General features: G+C 39.2%; 2 protein-coding genes and 1 long non-coding RNA gene across 16 annotated transcripts in view; 1 reads left to right on the top strand and 2 right to left on the bottom strand.

The window, feature by feature from the left end:
* The window catches only part of LOC105470390 (cilia and flagella associated protein 44), a 150,139-nt gene extending 130,579 nt beyond the window's left edge, over positions 1-19,560 (bottom strand). For 4 of the 8 annotated variants that reach the window (XR_011620348.1, XM_071092407.1, XM_024789295.2 and 1 more), the window contains exons 1-3: positions 16,755-17,914; positions 8,938-9,042; positions 882-1,034 (exon numbers count right to left, since the gene is read on the bottom strand). Coding sequence is in view for 6 of the 8 variants with exons in the window: in XM_071092407.1 (XP_070948508.1) it covers positions 882-1,034; positions 8,938-9,037 (253 nt within the window). In the remaining 2 variants the exon portion in view is untranslated. The other 4 variants (XM_011722332.2, XM_011722334.2, XM_071092408.1 and 1 more) reach the window with 4 other exon arrangements.
* Positions 6,332-9,374, top strand: LOC139362062 (uncharacterized). Of its 2 annotated transcripts, XR_011620350.1 has the most exons (4): positions 6,332-6,469; positions 7,196-7,259; positions 8,956-9,044; positions 9,166-9,374. It is a non-coding gene; the product is annotated as an uncharacterized lncRNA (long non-coding RNA). The 2 variants fall into 2 exon arrangements; XR_011620349.1 differs by lacking the exon at positions 7,196-7,259.
* A 416-nt stretch (positions 19,561-19,976) lies between the features above and the next one.
* The window catches only part of LOC105470387 (spindle and centriole associated protein 1), a 64,160-nt gene continuing 61,533 nt past the window's right edge, over positions 19,977-22,603 (bottom strand). For 5 of the 6 annotated variants that reach the window (XM_011722311.3, XM_011722313.3, XM_011722314.3 and 2 more), the window contains 2 exons: positions 21,932-22,019; positions 19,977-20,710 (listed from right to left, as the gene is read on the bottom strand). In XM_011722311.3, coding sequence (XP_011720613.1) covers positions 20,657-20,710; positions 21,932-22,019 — 142 coding nt within the window. In that variant the 3' untranslated portion in view covers positions 19,977-20,656. The remainder of the gene's footprint in view (positions 20,711-21,931; positions 22,020-22,603) is intronic. The other variant, XR_980487.2, reaches the window with a different exon arrangement.

Genomic DNA, 22,603 nt, shown 5'->3' with positions numbered 1-22,603 from the left:
GATATGGTTTGGCTGTGTCCCCACCCAAATCTCACCTTGAATTGTAGTTCCCATAATCTCCACATGTCGTGGGAGAGACCTGGTAGGAGGTAATTGAATCACAGGGGCTATTACTTCCATGCTGTTCTCATGATGGTGAATGAGTTCTTACAAGATCTGATGGTTTTATAAGGGACATTTCCCTCCTTCACTCTGCACTTCTCCTTGCTGCCATCATGTGAAGGACATGTTTGCTGCCCTTTCTGCCACAATTGTAAGTTTCCTGAGGCCTCCCCAGCCATGCAGAACTGTGGGTCAAGTAAACCTCTTTCCTTTATAAATTACCCAGTCTCAGGTATGTCTTTATTAGCAGCGTGAGAACGGATTAATACAAAGAGTGTCTGGTAAATCCAAAACTGTATTTCGCAGAGACAGGAGGAATGTACACAGCCTGCAATACTCTAGCATTACCTACTACTACTGGCCTGAAGATAGGACACAGTCATCAGTGAGCAAGGAAGGAAGAGCCATCAGGCCCATGTGCATCAGGAGTAAATGCTGAGTTCTGGTCTGTCATGGTGCAAGAGTCTCTAAGGGGAACTCCCTTACTTCCAAGGGAGAGTTGAACTCCCACTAATCTGTAGTGGAACAGTTTTTATACCTTCTTAAAACCCAGAAGAATGAGTATCAGAGTACTGTATGTGATCCTCAGAAATAAAAACCACAAGTCTAGGGCTGCTAAAGTACCCTACCAAAATATGTACAATACTTGCCCTTTTATCATTCCCACACATAAACACATCCTGCAGATTTTTCTTTCTATGGATTTATAACTGTTCCATTAGTCTGTGCTTTGTCTTTAAAATAGTGACAATTACTGACAGAAAACTAATAATACCTACCTCTAGTGCTTTGCAAATCATCATACTGAAATGAACTCAAACTTCCTTCCAAACGTTCCTCATCTGAGTCTTCTTCTAAATATGATTCTTCCCCTTCAGTAAATGTTTCATCCGTGGCATCTTCTAAAAATGTGTCATCTTCTTGAACAGGAGCTATTAAAATTTGTTTTAATAACTTCTAAATTTTGATTAAACATTTTCTTACATCTAAAGCAGCTAAAACTTCCAATTTGCTTGTGCTATAGATGTAATAAATTCTAATACATACTCAAAAATTTCTAGAAGAATCATTTTATTTGGTCAGTCTTGTAACTTTACAAAATAAGGCTTTTCTGTTTTTTAATCTCCATTTTCACTTCATTTCCAGTCTATTTCCTATCACTAAATACTTACAATAAAAAGATAAAGAAAAAAAAGAGGTTAGTATGCTGCTATCATAATTTCAACTAAATTCAATTTTACCAACTTTTATAGGGAACCTGTTACGTTAAAGACAAATAAGGCTTATTGTCTTTCTCTGAGTATGATGATTTCTCTTGGAAGTGATATCACAGGAATAAGTTGGAATATTGGCTTTAGGACAAGCTGGGAATGAGAACTGGGATAGGAGTAAAATGGCCCCAGGTATAAGCCAACATTCAGATCAAGTCCAAACATGGGGATGGTTAAAATATACAATGCCAAGTAGGATGGGTATACTTTCATATAGGGCTAGGTGAATTTTCAGAAGAATAAGGAAGAAAAGGCAAATGTACTACTAAGTACCAGAGCTACGTAGTAGATCTGAGATGAGGCTAAAGATTAGGAACAAAGCCCAACACTAATATGAATAAGATCAAAAAGCTGAGCCAACACAATTAGTTGCAGAACAGGACAGAGTTCCTTAGGATTCATGTATTTGGATGACAAGAAAGTAATACTGGGTGCCTAAATCAGCCAAACAGATTCCCCAAGTGGAGGCCCTGGAGAACTATTCTCTAATAATACTTTAGCTCTTTCTTGTGACTGTAGCAACCAAAGACTATTTCCTCATTTCAAGATTACGGCACTACAAGCATAACACTCCTAACTGCTGGGTTCCCCGGGAAAGGAGTTAGAACTGGTAGATAAGGTGATCACTGATTAACGAATTGAGAGTGAATACAGATGAAGGAGAAGAGGTAACAAAAAATAATGGGTATTCTGAGACTGGAGAAGGATTGTGCCTCTGAGGGAAAACTAGAGTTTGGGGGAAAAAAACTAATTGGGCAGGAAGTAGGCACATTAAACCAAGCTGATGAATCAGCACACTTAGGCAACTTTGTGAGGGCTGGATATTTCTATAATTTTTATAATCCTGAAATAGATGGGTGGAAGACTTATGGTTTGAAGAATAGATCAGTATTTGCCTTTCTATTCTTGGAAATAATCTAAAATCAACATTGAGAATAAATGCCAAAAACACAAACTCCATTTTTTTTGTAGAACTAGAAGCAGTTAAAACTCAAAATCACGAATGGATGGCAGGGCTGCTGGCAAAATGGCTGGCAAAATTAGTGGAGACTGAACAAGGATAGGTGCCGGAGGAAGCAAAGGAAAGTGACCAAGGAGAAAGGAATGCCATAACTGTAGATATCAAAAAGAATCTGCTGGGATTTTTGCTGTATGACCCACAATTTTATACGTGAGTTTCTTCATTTTTTTGTTTGTTTGCTTCCCCCAGCCAATGTACGTAGCAAGCTTTGGGGCCTCTCCTCTGCAGCTATCACAGAGATACTGCTTCCCACAAACAGTTTGCCTCTGTGATTCCTTATTTACCTCTACCTTTTCCATGAGATTGAGAACACTGTAAGAAAGCCTACAAATGCTATGGTTGCACATACAGAAAAATCCGTAAGGCTACTTTATAAAAAAATTAATAAGAACTAAATTATAATTTATTATAATTTTTAAAAGAGTTCAGCATGGTTATTGCATACAACAACAATATACAAATATTGATAGTGGGCATGTATACTTTGGCTATTATGAAGTAACTAGTACCAAGCTGCTCTCTTACTATGATTGTGGAATTACTTAGTTTTTCCTTGATTCTGTCTATTTTTGCTTTGTGTATTGTGATGTTGTTACTAGGTGAATACATATTTATGATTATTATGTTTTCTTAACTGATCCTTTTATCTTTATGAATAAATTGATCCTTTTACCCTATGTCACTGGTAGTACTCTTTGCCTAGAAGTCTATTTTATCTGGTATTCATATAGTCCCTCCACCCAGATTATGCTTACTTTTTGCATGATATATCTGTTTCCATCCATTTACTTGCAACCTATTTGTATCATTATACCTAACATGTATCTTCTATGAGCACCATATAGTTGGTTCTTGTTTTTATTAGCCATGCTGATAATCTCTGCCTTTTTATATTGATGTTCAGCTAATAATGTAATTATTGATATGGTTAGATTTTAATAACATATGCTTGTGAAATTAACAAATAATATTTGATAATTTATTTTCTGTTTTTCTCCTCCTACCTGTCATTTTTCCCTCTTTTTCTCTTTCCATGTTTTCTTTTAGATCATTTACTCTTTAGAATTCTATTTAAATTTCTGTTGGCTTTTTAGCAGTTCTGTGTTTGATTAGTGGTTGCTTCAGAGATTATACACAACAATTTTTCACAGTCTACTTAGAGTTACTATTTATTTTAGTAATACGTATCTTTCAGCAATTGATAGAACTAGTCAAAAACTTAGTAAAGACATAGATGATCTGAACATCGCTATCAACCATCCTGACCTGACATTTATAAAACACTTACACCTACCAATACAGGATGCACGTTCAAGTACACATGGGTCATTTACCAAGACAGATCACTTGCTGAGACATAAGACCACTTTTAATACATTTAAATGGATTGCGATTATATAGAATAGACATGTTCTCTGAAAAAAACAGATGTAAGTTAGAAACCAATAATGATAAGATACCTTGAAAAAAAGTTCCATATTTGGAAATTAAATTACACAATAAAAATAATTCATGGGTCAAGGGGAAATCAACAAAGAAATCACAAAATTTTTCAAATTAAATTATTATTAAAATACAATATATTAAAATTGAGATATAGCTAAAGCAGTCCTTGGAGGGAAATTTACAGCTTTCAATACATATGTAAGAAAAGAACAAAAGTCAAAAAAAAAAAATCAATGACCTAAATTTCCACCTCAAGAAGTTAGAAAAATGGTGCTGACAAGTTGATGGGTGCAGCACACCAACATGGCACAAGTATACATATGTAACAAACCTGCACGTTATGCACATGTACCCTAGAACTTAAAGTATAATAATAATAATAATAAATAAATAAATAAATAAAAAGAAAAATAAATGAAGAAAAAAAAAAAAACCAAAGTAAATGAGCAAAGCCAAAATCTTAGTCTTTGAAAAGATCAACAATATTGATAAGTTCCTAGCTAGCCCAATGAAGAAATAAAAGGGAAACAACATAAATCTCCAACATCAAGAATGAAAACAGATCCTACAAAGTTATGTCAACAAATTTGACAATTTAGAAGAGAAGTGAGCAAATTCCATGAAAGATACAAACTTGTAAAACTTAGTAAAGAAGAAATAGAGGGCCCTCTATTTTAAAAAATTGAATTAATGGCTTAAATTTACCCACTCATCAAGAAAATTCCAGGTCCAGACAGTTTTACTGGTAAATTCTACCAAGCATTTAAGGAAGAAATAATACCAATTCTACACAATATATTTCTGAAAATAGAAAAGAACAAAACACTTCCCAAAACTATTAAATAAGCTCTGCAATAATTTAATCCTTTGATAAGAATCAGAAATCAATGCCTTAGTAACTAACAATCCTTCACCATTGTGAGAAATGATGGATGGTTTAGCTGGTACACTCAGCCTAAATTTCTTGCTAGAACTCAGAGATAGCAGAAACTTCTTGTTAAGTATGGAAAAAAGTCTATCCAACTTCTCTGCTTGGATGTGATACAAGGACTCTTATTCATTCTCTTGAGAGTCCCAAAGAGCAAAAACTTGCCCTGATGTTTTAGCAAGCCTGAGAGCAAAGCAAGGTATCCACAGGTGTGGGGAATGCAGCCATCAGGTATTGAGAGGTGACAACGTGCCAGCAGCCCTCGCTGGCTCGTGGAGCCTCCTCGGCCTCAGAGTCCACTCTGGCCTCGCTTGAGGAGCCCTTCAGCCCACCGCTGCACTGTGAGAGCCCCTCTCTGGGCTGGCCGAGGCAGAAGCCGGCTCCCTCTGCTTGCAGGGAAGTGTGGAGGGGGAGGTGCGGGCAGGAACCGGGGCTGCTTGCGCTGCACTCGTGGGCCAGCGCGAGTTCCAGGTGGACATTGGCTTGGTGGGCCCTGCACTCAGCGGGGCCGGCTGGCGCCCCCAGCCCCAGGCAGTGAGGGGCTTAGCACCTGGGCCAGCAGCTGCAAAGGGTGCGCCGGGTCCCTCGGCACTGCCGGCCCGCACATGCCAGGCTCCCTCAAATTCTCGCTGGGCCTCAGCCACCTCCCGGCGGGGCGGGGCAGGGCTCAGGACCGGCAGCCCACCATGCCCGAGCCCCTCCCACAGAGGTCTCCCACAGGGCCTGAACCTCCCCTGGGGGCGCTGCCCCCTGCTCTGCAGCGCCTGGTCCCATAGACTGCCCAAGGGCTGAGTAGTGCAGGCGCAGCCTGGGATTGGCGGGCAGCTCCGCCTCCGCCAGGGGCGGGATCCACTAGCCGAAGTCAGCTGGGCTCCTGAGTCTGGTGGGGACTTGGAGAAATTTTGTCTCCCTAGAGGATTATAAATGCACCAATCAGCACTGAGTCTAGCTAGAAAATTGTAAATGCACCAATTGGCACTCTGTGTCTAGCTAAAGGTATGCAAACGCACCAATCAGTGCCCTGTGTCTCCTAATCTAGTGGCAACTTGGAGAACTTTTGTGTCTAGCTAAAAGATTGTAAATGCACCAATGAGCACACACCAATCAGCAACCTGTCAAAACGGACCAATCAGCTCTCTGTAAAATGGACCAATCAGCAGGATGTGGGTGGGGGTCAGATAAGGGAATAAAAGCAGGCTGTCCAGCCAGCAGTGGCAAGCCTCTGGGGTCCCCTTCCAGGCTGTGGAAGCTGTGTTCTTTCGCTCTTTGCAATAAATCTTGCTGCTGCTCACTCTTTGTGTCGGCGCTGCCTTTATGAGCTGTGACAATCACCTTTATGAGCTGTGACAATCACTGCGAAGTTCTGCAGCTTCACTCCTGAAGCCAGCAAGACCACGAACCCACCAGGAGGAATGAACAACTCCATATGCGCTGCCTTTAAGGGCTGTAACACTCACCACAAAGGTCTGCAGCTTCACTCGTGAAGTCAGCGAGACCACGAACCCACCAGAAAGAAGAAACTCTGGACACATCTGAACATCTGAAGGAACAAACTCCTGACACACCATCTTTAAGAACTGTAACACTCACCGCAAGGGTCCACGGCTTCATTCTTCAAGTCAGCCAGACCAAGAACCCACCAATTATGGACACGGTATGAGGCTGAACCAGGAGAGAGAGACCTCTTCACGCAGCAACAAGGTACAGGATGTTCAGAATGCCAGAAAATTATTTCACATTATCATTTGGGATTCTAAGACCTATGATATGGGAACTAATTAATGAGCTGAGCACTGGGCCAGGTCACACTTGAAAAGCTCTGCCCATAAGAGAGTCTGACATAAGGAAGGGAGGTCCTGAAGGCAGTGCTAGACAAAGGGTCATTATTATTAAATTCATCACGGGAAAGTTGAGAGTAGCATCCAGGAAAACACTGCCAAGGACTGGAAACCAACAGACAATCCTGTGTCAGAAATGTGGGGAGTAGAGAAAAAGGAAAAACAAGGGGGGAACAAACTAAAGTTTCTGAGGTAAGTGATATAATCATACTTTTTGGAAAGAACTCTAGTGGTGGTGTGGAGGGAGATCTGGACAGGAAGACTGAGGTAGAAATCCATGTTGCAAGAGTCCAAACCAGAGAAGATAAATGACTAAAATAAAATATATTGTGGAGAAACTGGATTTACAAGACATGTCTGCGATAGATTAAAAGAATTTAATGCAGATTTTGCATGTGTATTGATTTTCCCAGGACCTGATCTTATCTAGGTGAATAGTCAAAATTAAATTTCTAAAATCATATTTAGAATTAGAACCTTAAAAAGTCAAGATTGCACTAAGATACCTAACAGTGTGAGAGTCAGAAAGAGCCAGCCATCTTTCAAAAAATCCTACTTATAAAATTTCTCCTTTTTTCTTCCACTGCAGTCTATGAAGTCCTTCCACATGTTATCCAATTTAATTCCCAAGTGACACATAATTGTTTTAATGGGTGAGAAAACTGAAGCTCAAAAAGATGTGGTAATTTTTCCAAGGTCAAGCATCTCTAAATGGTAGATACAGGACTCAAAACCAAAGTCCAGGTCTCTTTCCGCTACATTGTATCAGAAAAGTCCATATAAGACTTAGTAGCTCTCACAGGAGAACTCTAGACGAGACGTGTGTATAGGTTATTATCACCCTGTGTGCCAGGAGCTGTGATAAACAGGTAAAACACAGACTGCTTTTAAGGAACTTTGAGCTTTTGTAAAGGAGTTGAACAAATAAACCATTTCTGTTCTATAAACCCAGATATGCACTATTTATATTTTGCCCATTTTTTTGACTTTTAGAAAATTATTTTTATTTTTGTTAAAATATATGCCCATAACTTAAAAAGTCAAGTAATGCTAAAAGACTTGTCTTTTAAAATACTCGACTTTTCTTTGCTTAACAGCATTCTCTCTCCAGAAGAATCGCTTTTAGCTTTTTTTTTTTGAGACACAGTCTTGCTGTGTCGCCAGGCTGGAGTGCAGGGGCGCGATCTCGGCGCACTGCAAGCTCTGCCTCCTGGGTTCACGCCATTCTCCTGTCTCAGCCTCCAGAGTAGCTGGGACTATAGGCGCCCACCACCACGCCCGGCCCACTTTTAGCTTTTAATCTTTTTTCTTCTGATATTTACCTCCATATATCTAAATAATATGGATATACTGCTCTCTCTAGCCACTTTTAGACAGTGTTTATTATGGGAAGATGAAGAATGTTAAATCTCTACCACCACTTGCTATCTCTTCGCCCTTGCAATATAATTAAAGTGCAACAAAACATAGTGAAGTCTATGCTTACTGTTTTTAGTATACTGCCTTAATAACACTCATTCCCGAGTTAAGAATGTATTATTTTATTCCCTTCTTGAACAACTCACTTTTCTAAAGCTAATACCTCACTTTTTTTCACTTTTTAACTTTCTGGAATCTCCTGATAAATCTTCCCATATCTTGCCATAGTTCTATAAATTCCACTCAATTCAATTTTCTACATGCATCTATCAGATAATCTATTATTTAACATTTTTAACTTTCTGGGAGGTGAAAATTCTCCTTTCCTTGCTTCAGTATAATTGTTCTCCGCATGGCTGCCCAGGTGTCATCCTAGGTATTACCTTTGCCTTATTTCTATTTTGAATCTCCTATTTCCTGTACCATAAGTAGTCTTTTTTCTTTGCTAACTCCATGATTTTTACGGATCCCACCTTCCTACAGCTCTCTGGGAACAGGGAATATAAGAGATCTGTTTTGGCCTAGCACGGTAGCTTACGCCTGTAATCCCAACACTTTGGGAGGGGATCACCTGAGGTCAGGAGTTTGAGACCAGCCTGACCAATATGATGAAACCCCACCACTACTAAAAATATAAAAATTAGCCAGGTGTGGTGGCAGGCGCCTATAATCCTAGCTACTCAGGAGGCTGAGGCAGGAGAATCACTTGAACCCAGGAGGCGGCGGTTACAGTAAGCCAAGATCGTTCCATTGCTCTCCAGCCTGGGCAACAACAATGAAACTCCGTCTCAAAAAAAAAAAAGGGATCTATTTTATAACATCCTGCTCTTTCTATTCTACTATAAAAATTGATTATTTAAATGTTTACCTAAATTTAATACTTTTAAAAGTATACATATTATCTTTACTTACATCTTGATTCCGATTTAGAAGACCTCAAAGACTTCTTCCCATCACTCTTTGATGTAACTGATTTCTCCCCATCAGTATCCTGATCATCTGGTTCCTTCATTTCCTCTGTAAGTACAAAATTGGGATGAGATATGGATAATGCTGTAAAATAGAAACTAACAGATTTCCCCCTAACAAATTTCATAAGCACCGAACACCATGTGTGTCAATAATCCTTTGTTTGCACAGGATCCAGGATGACCCACCAGCAGGAGTGTGCAACTACCATCAGAGACCTCTGACCTCTGCAAGACGCTAATTATAATCACAGATTCTCTTTCTCTGGGTGAACTGTCATTGTGGTGCACTTTGGTTTTCCAGAGGTCCACAGTGAAACATACTACCAAAGTTCATCTTTTCCCCAAATGCTTCACCACTAAAATTAACCTGCCATCCTACCTTTGGTCCATCCCTCCCTCTTTCTCTATTTTCAAATTCTCTTGGAGTTACTAATCAACTTCAGTTTTTAAAATATTTTTCGAGCATACCTGCAGCGTATCAAGTCTTATGTTGGGTGCTAAATTACAAAACTGGAGAAGAGAAATATGGGCCCTAACTTTCTGGAGCTCTTTTAGAAAGATAGATATTAAACAAGCAATTAAAATAATGAGTGCTACTAAAAGGAAAATAGAATGTACTGTGGGCATGTATAGCAAGAATCCTAAAACATGATGGGGGGTTAGAGAAGAGGTGTTTGAGACATGGATGACGGTCAGGAGTTGGCCAGGCATAGAATGTGAAAGATATGTTAGGCACATCAAAGAGGGCTGCATCTTTAAAGGGCTGCAAGCAGTCTATTGGCTAGAGTGGGAGAGTAAAATGGATACTGAAGAGGAGGTGGGTACCATATCATAAAGTTGTCTCTAAGCTTTGCTAAGAAGTTTATACCTTATTTCCTTGACAACTGAAAACTATTAAAGGGTTTTAAAAAGGGGAGTGACACAACAGGTTTTCTCTGCCCTCTGTCTATATTGCAGCTTTTCATATATTTGAAAACACCTTCCTTATAAGTCTTCACTTCTCTATACTAAACACCCCATGTTTCCTCAACATTCTTCTATGATATGCCTGGCAAGCAGAATGGAACACCAGTTCTATTTGGATCAGATTTATAGTTAGATTAGGGTCTGAATCCCAGTACTGACATATAACTAGCTAACTAAACTTTACATGAATTCTCCAACTGTAATGGGAATGAAGACAAAACTTTTTACAAGCCTGCTATGAGGGTTATTTAAACTGCCACACTGTTATATCTTCCTGGTCTCTGAAGATAGACTGGTATGCCTAAAGCAGATATGGTACACTACATGATCAAAGGACAAAGGAGAGTGTAGTATGATGACTGTCTCCCTTCAGATGGGCACTAGGGTTCATTCTATGTTTTCCTGCAGTGACATCATAATGGTGCCTTCTTTTGATATGGGGGACAACAGTACATTGTCTAAACATTTGTATTATAAACTATCATCAAGAAAGATACAGACCGGGCTCAGTGGCTCATGCCTGTAATCCTGGGAGTTTGACAGGCTGAGGCAGGAGGACTTCTTGAAACCAGGAGTTTGAGACCAACATGAGAAACATAGCAAGACCCTGTCTGTATTAATTTGTTCTCACACTGCTAATAAAGGCATACCTGAGAACGGGTAATTTATAAAGGAAAGAGGTGTAATTGACTCACAGTTTGACATCGCTAAGGAGGCCGCAGGACACTTACAATTACAGCAGAAGGGGAAGCAAACACCTCTTTTCTTCACATGGCAGCAGCAAGGAGAAGTACAGAGCAAAGGGGAAGAAAACCCCTTATAAAACCATCAGATTTTGTGAGAACTCACTATCACAGGAACAGGATGAGGTAACTGCCCCCATGATTCAGTTATCTCCCACCGGATCCCTCCCATGACACATGGGGATTATGGGAACTATAATTATGATGGGATTTGGGTGGGGACAGAGCCAAACTGTCTCTAAAAAAAAAATTAAAATGGCCAGACATAGTGAGGTATGCCTGTAGTCTCAGCTACTCAGGAGGCTGAGGCAGGAGGATCACTTGAGCCCAGGAGTTTGAGGCTGCAGTGAGCTGGGATCGCACCACTATTCTCCAGCCTGAGTGACAGAGCAAGACTCTGCTTCTAAAATAAAAAAATAAAAAATAAAAAAAGATATGGTCTAACATGATACTCATGTTATTAAATTTTGTATTTTGTACTTTGGAGGCATTCTTCTGGGTTACAAAAATAATGTTTTACTTTTTAAAAAGTGTATGTATGTGTGTGTATTTTCCTTTCTTTTCTTTTTTAGCTGTGAATCTTCCTTCCTCTCTCTCTCCATCCTTTCTTCCTTTTCTCCTTCCCTTCCTTCCCCTTTCCTTCTACCTAACTGTAGAATATATACCTTTTGGGGTTTATGGAGGGGGTGGGGTTAGGAATCAAACCATAAAATCCTTTAAGTAGCAAAATCTTTTCAAATTCATATTCTATCATTCGGTATATTTTCTATTCCTTCCAGTTTTGGACACACAGGCTTACTTTTCTACATTATAGTGAGTAACTGGTTTAAAAAAAAAAAAAAAAAGAACTATGCAGCCAATTCAATTATTACAGAGCTTGGTTATAAATGACCACATACTGTGGGTAAAATTGTTTAGATAGGTACACACACACCTATATTCTATTTTCTCCCTCGCTTTCATAATTTAAGTCAATTTAATTCTTAAAACTATTGAGCATATTATTAAGCTAGGCATTGCAGAGGATACAAAGGTGAGCAATATACAGTCCCTGACCTCAATGTATAATTCAAGATGAAGAAATTAACAATTCTCTTTCAAAATAGTTTCAGAATAAACTTATCTTCTAAATCACTGATTCAGATCCATCAGAAGTTGACCAAAACAAGGATGGTTTGATAGTCGTGACTGAAGTGACTGATCACTAATGATTTATTTGATAAAAATCCACATTTAAAGTATTGGAAAGAAACTAAAGCACTCCCTAAGTTCCCATGACGCAGGTCTCAAATAAGTGAAGGCAAGGCAGTTCCCTGGGTTTTCCAACAAAATTGAACTGATATTCTACTGCTGCTAATCAATTGATAACTAAATGAAAATTTTTGGTCTGTGAGTTTCAATAGCACTTTATTCTGTAAGTAGGTACTGTTTTAGTTTTCCCTTGCTGCCATATAAATTATCAGACATTTAGCAGCTTAAATAACATCCACTTATTATTTCACCACTTTGTGGGTCAAAAGTCCAGGCCAAGTGTGACTCAGCTAGCTCTCTGCTTAGAGTTTCAAGAGGTTGTTAAGGTATTGGCAGTGCTGCCTTCACTTTCAGAGGCTCTGAGGAAGAATCTACTCCTGGGTTCATTCAAGCTGCTGGCAGAATTCAGCCCCATGTGGCTGTGGAACAGTGATCCCTGCTTTCTTGCTGGCTGTTGCCCAAGAGTCCTTCTAAGTTCCAGAGGCCACTCGCATTCCTTGACTTATGGTACCCTTTAAAGCCAGGAATAATGGGTCGAGTTCCTCCTAGTGATTTGAATCTCATGATTTTCTTTCCTGCTATCATAAGCCTCATGACTTAGTGAGATAACTTTCTACTTTTCAGTCTTCTTTTTTCTGAATACATTTATTTTTAACACTATAACAATGTTAACTGGATATAGATTCTAATAAAAAGAGCCCATAATTTATTCATAACGTAATCATAAGGTGGGTAAAAAACAATTATGGTAACTAAAGCATTCTGAAAACAAAAAAGTTGGACTACAACAAAAGGTAAGTTGGTGTCAAGACAAAAGCACCACACTTTATTCTGTGCTATCTTAAACAATATATTCCTCAAATGGCTAATATTACCATGTAATAAACTTTCCCATCACAAACCCAGTTAATGTCAGGTTGTGTACAATGTGGAAGAAAATACTGGAACCCAAGGAATTTGCCCAGTGTTCTGATTTAGCAATACTGGACAATGAATACTAGGATCTATTCCTAGCTTTCCTGGGTCATAAAAGGTAATTGAACCTGTAAAAAGCAGTGGAGCGGGTCAGGTGGGAGAGACTCCTGTTCTCCTGGAGATTATCAGTATAACTGGTAGGGTAGAATAAGGTATTTTTGTTTCGGGGAGGTTTTTTGTTTGTTTTGGTTTAATAACAAAGGGATTGGGAAGCTACATTGTAACCTGTGGAGACTTTGGAGCCAGAGAGACTTGGGTTCATATCCCTGCTTGCCCAAGAAACAAGTTCCTTAACCTCTTGATTCTTTAATATGTAAAATGGGGGTGATAGGGTTATTTGGTAGAGTTAAACGAGATTTTTCATACACAGAGTTCTCAACTTTGACTGCACTTTAGAATCACTTGGAAAACTTAAAAATGTACTATTAACAGGGTCTCACTCTCCAGATAATTCTTTCACACAATCAGGCATAAGAACTGGTTAGGAATCATGACTTTACATAAAACACCTACTACGCACTCAGAAATGGCAGTTGTTTTTACTATACTCCTAGATATTCTCTTTGAGACAGGTAGGGTTCAATAAATAAAATCATGGAATCTTCAGAGTTGAAAGAGGACTTTAGTTTAACTTGCTACCCCATGCAGGTCACACATCCTCAGCATCCACCCCAGCACTGTCAGAAAACCAGTGTTGGCCAGGGCTGAGAATACTGGCTACAGAGTCAGTCTGACTAGGTTTAAATCTTGGCTCATCTTCTTCCTGGCTGTGAGGTGCTAACCCAGTATTTAATTGCTGTGTGCCTCAGTATTTCCATCTTTAAAATGCAGCACCTACTGGATAAGGTTGTTCTGAGTCAACACAGGAAAGCTCTAACAATGATACATGGCAGTCAATATGTAAAATGGTTGCAGGAATGAATTTATTAATATATTTCTGAATAAATGAAAGAACAAGATAGTCAGCTTCAATTTAAATATTTCGGGTAAGAGGGTGAGAACATTCTGTTAATGCTCAGCTCTAGTTCTTGGCACATTTTATATTAAGCTGAAATCTGCCTCCCTGCAACTTGGATCCATTTGACCCTTGTTTTTTCTTCTGAGAACACACAGAACAAGCTTTTCTGTGTACTTCAACCATTCAAATAATTGTAGTTGGCTCTCATTTCTCTCCAGATCTTCTCTTTTCCCAGAGAAAGTATCCCAATTATTTCAATTATTCCTCAATGACATGTTCCAACTTTACTACCCTGATAGCTCAAGAAGTTAATTCCCAGTGCATCATATGTCCCTCCTAATTCTATATGCTCTTCATAGGATCTGGACACTCTCCACAAGAGAGGAACTACCAATTCACCTATTGGGGACATTCATTGTATTCCTTTAAGGCAGTCTAAGTTTGGGTTCTAGACCATGTTCTACCTTCTATCAGTAAACTAGCTAGGTTTGTGAGTCTATTTTCAGGACTAGCATAAATTCCCTTTCATTAGATCCAGGCTTATTGGTCCAGCCTATGGCCAATTCTTTTAACTAACTCTTTAGATAGAATGTACAGTTTTGAGCTGTGAAAGTTGTCAGAATTACAATGGAGTCACCAGTGTTAAGAAATAACCTGACAAATAGAGCTGGGGAAGGCTATGAAGAATGGTTTCTCACACTTTTATGCTGGATAACTATCCCAAAAGACTGCAAAGACCACAGACTTGCACAAAGCCATCACAACCTTACACATAAAAAAAAATACTTCTACAAGGAAATTTGTTCAACAATTACCTGTCCAACCTCAGACTAGCATCACACTTATTGTTGACCTTTGTAGCCAATGATAACTATCTCAAAATAATTATGTAATCTTTTTCATTTTTCCTTTAAAAACCTTTGTTTTCCTTTACCTCCCTGAATACACATATAGTTTACCATGGCACGCATATCCCATTGCAATACCTTACTCCTGAATAAACATTATCTTCTTTTAGAAAGCCTCTCTCTGTATGTTATTTAGGTCAACAGGGTCAACCCTAAGGAAGTATAAAGAAAAAGGGAAAATAATAGTACACATTGATGCAGAGGAGTGTGTTGCTATAAGGGTTGGCTGGACGCCAGACAGAGTGCTCTCTAAAGTGGCATTACTCTGATTCATTCACCAGAGTCCAGGTTGTGGTCCTCATGCTCACAAGCTCACTCAATCCCAGCAGTGTGCCAGAGGTGGTAATTTAAAGTTCACAGTGACTGATGTATAAAACAGGCTCTCAGTTTTTACTTTGCAATGTGAAATACAGCTGTGGAGAAAAAAAGTAATAGTTTGTCTTTTTTACTGCTTACTATGTGTCAAGCACAGTTCTAAGAAATTCTACACATATTATTGTATAATTCTCAAAACGACCCTATGAGGTAGGTACCATTATTATTTTATTTATTTATTTATTGACATGGAGTCTCGCTCTGTCACGCAGGCTGGAGTGCAGTGGTGTGATCTCAGCTGACTGCAACCTCCATCTCCCGGGTTCAAGCGATTCTCGTGCCTCAGCCTCCTGAGTAGCTGGGATTATAGGCGCACACCACATCGCCCGGCTAATTTTTGTATTTTTAGTAGACGGGTTTCCCTATGTTGGCCAGACTGGTCTCAAACTCCTGACCTCAGGTGATCTACCCACCTCCGCCTCCCAAAGTGCTGGGATTACAGACGTGAGCCATGGCGCACAGCCTATTATTACTATTTTTGAGACAAAGTCTTGCTATCCATTATTATTATTGTCATTATTTTATAGATGAGAAAGCAGTGCATTTACTCTGAATCCGTTCCTCTCACCCAATTCATGTAAATGATTTCCAAGTCCTGTTACTAACTGTCCAGTGATTAAGCCTTTTGAATTCCTCCCTTCCCTTCATTCCTACTGTCCCTGCTGTCCCTCTGTAGTTCCAGTTCTCATTGTGTCTCACCGCTATCATTACTGTACCGTCATACTTCGTCTTCCCTTCTGTAATCCATTTTCTACACTATCGCTTGTATTTCTAAAACACAGCTTTTAATGTGCCACTCTTGCTTAAAACTTCTAATGGCTCATCACTGCCATCAAATAAGAGCTCAGATTCGTCGGTCTGGCGTAAAGGTCCATTGTCAGAGGGTCTGTAGCTTATTGCAGCCCAGCTACAGTCACTCTCTCCCTAGCCTCCTTAGCTCCTTCTCCTCTCCAAGGTTTTCATCAGCACGCATCCTTAGCAACTCATGATTGATTGGACACACTGAGCAGCACACATGTATGCGACTGTCTTTACCTATTATACAACAAATATTTATGTGCACCTACTATGTGCCATGTATGTGCTAAGCACTTTACTTGTATTATCCTATTTAATAATAATAACAAGAACTCCATGAGGTCACATTATCACCTTTCTTTCTGGAGATGAGGAAGCCGGAGTGAAGACAGCCCAGCGTGCCAAGCGTCGCACCCAGCTGAGCGCAGGGTGGGTGCCTCGCTGGAGCGGGGAGTCCCAGCACTTTCCCAGCAGACTCGCTGCTGCTCTGACTTCGGGTCTAAGCCGTGCTCCTGCTGCCTGGCTGGCTTCTGCTCGGTCAGACTGAAAGGGTCTCGCAGGCAGGAACCGTGCACACAGTGTCTAGCTCCGAGCCTGAGAATACTCCAGGCTTCAAAAAGTTTGCTGAGCTACCGCAGGGAGGACGAAAGCTGTGTTTCAGCACAGCCTGGGGAACACTGGTCCAGCCTGAGAGAAGCCCAAGTGGGGTTCGCTGTCCTCTAAGCCACAAACAGATTTAAGGAGGAGGGTGTGGAAATTGCCGGCTGCCGAGGTCCAAACTCACCGAAGGTACTGACCGCCGCGGCTCCTCTCTTCACAGCTTGTGCCGGAGGCCTCTGTTTACTCCGGTTACCGAGGCAACGCTACCCCTCTTCCAGGGAGGCGGAACCAGGGCGGGCCGTGGGGCGCATGCGCGGCCGGCGTCCAGCTTTCCGGGACATCTAGCAGCGGTGACGCTGGGAACCGGGTACCTGTCCGCCCTCTGATCGGGCCTTTTCCGTCTCATGACACTGGTTCAAAGCCAAACAGAAAAGCCCGACGAGTTTATTATCCCCTAAAGGACGTCATGTAGATAATTAAATGACATGAATACCGTCGAAGATACCTGCCCGATATTCTAAAATGGACCAACGGAGCCCTGATCGCGGCGTTCCTATGTTGAGGTTTTAACTTCGATTTTAAGAGGGGTCCTGGGAGATAGTAGGCAGCTTGCCGGCAACATCAACAACAAAGATACATGGTGGGATTTTTGTTATTTTTAAAGCTATATCATCTCTGTTGGCTTTTAAGAGTAAATAAGGTTTTATGTTGTGGGTTTCTTGGTCGCAGCGCTCTGGGCAAAAAAGTAGAGGCCTCCCTTGACAGATTTCTAGGTTTAGCAGTTTGTTCAACCTCTCTGTAGTACTGTGGTCATACTGCTTTGTAAAGTACCTAGCCTAACGTTATTACTTACCAAATACTATTTTAAAACCGTCATTCCAATATGTGACAAAGGAGTTTGTATACAGAATGTATAAAGAACTCTTATAATTCAATAAGAAAAACCCACCAAATTTCTTAAATGGGCAAAGGATTTGAATGCTTCACCAAATCAGATACATGTATGGCCCGTAAACACATGGAAAGATGCTTAACAGTAGTCATAAGGGAAATATAAACCACAATACACGTAACTCCACATCCACGTGAAGGGGTAAAACTTCAAAGATTGCCAACACCAAATGCAGAAGGATACGGAGCAACTGGAACTCACATACACTGCTGTTGGGAATGTAAAATGGCATAACCACTTTGGAAAATTATTTGAGAGGTTTCTTCAAAAGTTAAACATACACAAAGTCATTCCACATCCAAGATAGTCTAGAGACTTGGGCATAGTGGTTGCCTAGGACTTAGTGAGATGCATTGGAAAGAGACACAAGGAATCTTAGAAATGACAGAAATGCTGTGTCTTAATTCTGGTGGTAATTTCATGGGTATATACAATTGCCAAAAGCCAATAAACTGTTCTCTTTAAATGGATGTCGTTTATTGTATATAAATTGTCTGTCAATAAAATTGGCAAGAAAAAATTGCTATAGTACAATTTGTGTTTATTAGTTTCCACAATGTTACACAAATACCATGCATTTATTTGCAATACTGACATGTCCTCTTCAATCAAGGTTTTCCAGGGCTTAAAAAAATAGACGATTATCCTTGCTATTACTTATTAAATGATATATCTAGGTGCCAGAAAAGATAGAAAACATAGGGTAAACTTATTTTTAAATAGCATGTTAGTTATATTTTCAAATCATATGCCAAGCATGTTTTCTTTCAACCTCTAGATATCTTTTCAAGTGAAATACCTCTACATTTCAAGCACTGTGTGCAATTGTTAATCTGAGAAAGATACAACAAATTCACTATACAATGTTTTAAAAAATGGAAACATGGGGGAAATAGTGTATTTATTTATTTATACACAAAAAATACTGGGCAGTGATCATTACTGAGTGTTGTGAGCCAAGCTCCGAGCTCAGTCCATTTACATACACTTGCCTCACTTAATCCTTATAGCCTCTAGGGAAGACATTATGTCTGACTTTCAAATGGGAAAGATGAGATTAATCTGTCCAAAGTACACAGCTCAAGTGGCAGAAATGGCATTTGAGGCAAGATTTCTGGTTTCAGTACTTGCATCCTTAGCTACTGTACTGTATTAGTTCCCATAAATTAGGAGAAATCCAATAACTGCAAGAAAGAGCTTCAAGTCTTGGCTTTACCTCTTACAAGCACTTTGTCATTAGACAACTTTCTTCACCACTAGGGTTCAGTTTCCTCATCTGTAAAGGTGCTGGGAGAGAAGGAAGCATTTACATACCTCTAATTCACAGGGCTACTATGAGATTCAAATGAGATAATGGTGATATTGCAGCTTATAGTACAGTGTCTGCCACAGTAATGGCTCAATAAGGAACAGCTATTATTATTATTATGCTGCTTCCATACTACACACACTATAAAACAGGTTTACTCTCCATCAAGAGGCAGCACAACATAGGCTTTGGAGAAAGACTGCCTATGTTCCCCTTCTAGTGCCACCACTCCCTAGTTGTGTGACCTTGAGAAAATACCTCCTTGTACCTCAGTTTCCTCATCTGCAAAATGAGGATAATAGTACCTATCTCATAAGATGTCATGAAGCACATAAAGTGGCTACAATAGTGCCTAGTAGGTAGTTAACAGTTATCAAATTCTGCTAACCAAAATCATTTTGTTTACAGCATAAGAATGATTATATCATAACTGTGGATGTTATGAATCCAGTATCTCTGCCAACCTGTAATTTGGAATACTGTAAATTTCAGGTTGAGCAAGTCATTAGCAGCTTTCTGGGGCATACGGGAGAAGTCATATGTTATCCAAATATATGAGTCTAAACACAAGTAATCTCAGTTTGAATTGCTCACTCAGGTTAAGAATTCCTATCATAGAGCCAAGGAGCAGAGATCGTTCAAAAAACAAGTTTAAAATAGAAATCAACATCTCAGAACCCAATGGGTACCCTGGAAAAATCTATCCTAAGTCAGGTGCAGTGGCTCACACCTGTAATCCCAGCACTTTGGGAAACCAAGGCAGGTGGATCATTTGAGGTCAGGAGTTCAAGACCAGCCTGGCCAACATGGTGAAACCCCGTCTCTACTGAAAATACACAAATTAGCTGGGCATGGTGGTGTGTACCTATAATCCTAGCTACTCAGGAGGCTGAGGCAAGAGGATTGCTTGAAACTGGGAGACTGAGGTTGCAGTGAACCAGATTACACAACTGCACTCCAGCCTGAGCAATAAAGCGAGACTCTGTCTCGAAAAAAAAAAAGAAAAAGAAAGGAAAGGAAAAAAAAAAAAAAGAGAAATCTACCCTGAAAGATCTGCTTAAATTCAGGGCTGGGAAAATTGATTGCAACTTTTTCTATTTAATTGTTTGAAAAATTAAATATACCAATAAATCAATGTTACCACATTTAGGTATTTGAGCTCTAGAATCATTTTTTATTTGATTTGCATTACCATTACTGATGACATTTTCACAGTTTAAAAACTACATAAGATTTTATAATAAATGCAACCACTCTTACCTGCTTACGCAAATATAAACAAACATTCCCAGGCCTATTTTTTTAAGGCTGTATATTTCACTTGATGGAAAAAGTGATGAACAGCAATGACTTCCCAAGAAAAAAGAAAGAAAAGTGGGTGTTACATTTGCTTGAAAGCCAGACTCTAATCACACAGAGGAATTTTATTGTAAGTTACATGCAAAGCAAATTAGTTCTTCAGGAAAATAAAAAAATAAATGAATCAACTAAGATACACTAAACCTCAAAAAACCCTGAATAAAGATGATAAAGGTAAAAATGTATTTAAAAAGACCCTTAAAATATTTAAGAAAGTATTAAAATACAAAGCTTTAACTTCTCTACAGTCAAAATTTCATTCACAGGGAGCTGTAGGTCAGTTGGTTGTTGAAAACTTATTTGAGAAAATCAAAAAATAATCGCTTTATTTCTCTGTTTCATTAGTACTAATTCACAAGATCTTTGTAGGTTTTATCTGAAAGAAGGATATAAAAACTTAAAAGTCAGAGCAGGGAAAGGGGAGTAATAAATTATTAAGAACAAACTCAGTGAGACTTGACGTCACTTATGATACATGGGTAGAAAGAGCAAACCAGCCTTCTTCATTCTGTTTCTCCATCTGTTGAACAAAGACACAGAGAAAATTTAGATGGTAATTAGAAACATGAGACTACTCAAGATTTACAGATCATTTAGACCAAGTGCATAAAACGAAGTCATCCTGTGCCATTGAATGGTACTGGAAATTAAATTGCTATTGGCAATGTTTATTCTCTAATAGAGATACTATCAAATAACTAATTACTTGGTCAACAGATCCTCTTACTGATTTAGGAGTCATAATTTTTTTAAGTCCAGTGTTTTATAGATATCATAGGCATAAACTTTTAAAATGATAAAAAGGCAGTTATTTGTTCTTAGTAAATTAAATGTTACTGAATTCCAGGAACTAAGAATAATTTATATAAAATAGCTTACTTTAAAGCTTTTGTAGAATATAAGAAGTAGCAAAGAACAAATCTCCCAGAATTGGACAATTCGGGTATCTATCATTCCCCTATCATTTAATATCTTTCCCCTATCATTTAATTTGGGCTATAAGCACCCACTCTTTGATCTAATTACTGAACTCAGTAATAAGAAACGCAAAGATTTTCCCAATGTCAGACAGTTGTTGGCTCAAGTCTACAAAATTAATTCTTATAATTTTAAAGATATCCTCAGAATTTACTATAACCACTCAAAGGAACTATATTTTACTGTACTAGCACCACAGAAAAAAAGCCTTCTGCAAAAATTTTGAATATACTGTGAAATACTTAGCTTCTATACATAACTATGGCACAACAAAATACATGAAGAGCACATTAAGATTTTTCCCTGGGACCATAACCTATCTAACCAATGGCACAGTCAGATATGGCATACAGGGATAAAGTGAGAGGAAAAGTGACTGGACCCACTGCTCTGGCTGTCCCAGACCCCACCCAGGGACAAGGACTGGGGAACCAATAGCTTAGTAGATCTACAACCCATTCAAGGCACACCTGTGTGTCCTGCCATAATATTTGGGAAGCTCTACCTGAAACCAGTAATTTCCAGCCTTTAAGGACTGCTGAATATCCTACTGAATTTTACCTTATTCCTTAGTTACCCTAGAAAACAGAAGAAGTATATGGCTTGTTTTTCCTAATGAAGGTAAATTAGTATCTCTTTTCTGTTAAGAATACCATATCAGCTTTAGGATAACAGGAATGATAGTTAAGAATGGAAATCACTAAATCAGCCACCTTCTACCCTCACCCCTATATACATTTCACAATTACATTTTAACATGTACCTTTGCTCTTGGATTAAGAGGTGTGAATCTCCCACTTCCTGAGGTGGCATTTAGTGGAGAACAAGAATTACTAGTAGCCCCGGAAGATCTATTTATGAAAAATAAAACAGAGTAAGATAGTGAGCTATCATTATTAACCTTAAAAGACTATGCAAACAACTGACAATTCTCAATACTGGCAAGAGCTTGAAAACAAATGGCTGACTTAGGTCCAAATGAGGTAAATTATTTGTAACTTATTTTCACCAACCTGTAAGTCTTTATTTGTTCATTAATAGTGATAGGCTTTGGCTATGTCCCCACCAAAATCTCAACTTGAATTGTATCTCCCAGAATTCCCCCGTGTTGTGGGAGGGACTCATGGGGAGGTAACTGAATCATGGGGGCCGATCTTTCCCATGCTATTCTCATGATAGTAAATAAGTCTCATGAGATCTGATGGGTTTATCAGGGGTTTCTGCTTTTGCTTCTTCCTCATTTTCTCTTGCTGCCACCATGTTAGAAGTGTCCTTCGCCTCCCACCATGATTTTGAAGCCTCTCCAGCCATGTGAAACTGTAAGTCCAATTAAACCTCTTTTTCTTCCCAATCTCAGTTATGTTTTTATCAGCAACATGAAAACAGACTAATACAAATACAATTTACTTTTTAGAGCTGTTTTAGGTTTTTGGAA

This window comes from Macaca nemestrina, chromosome 2, assembly GCF_043159975.1.
Source record: "Macaca nemestrina isolate mMacNem1 chromosome 2, mMacNem.hap1, whole genome shotgun sequence".
NCBI lineage: Eukaryota > Metazoa > Chordata > Mammalia > Primates > Cercopithecidae > Macaca > Macaca nemestrina.
Note: the sequence above shows the minus strand (reverse complement) of the source record. Positions and strands in the feature narration are given on the sequence as shown.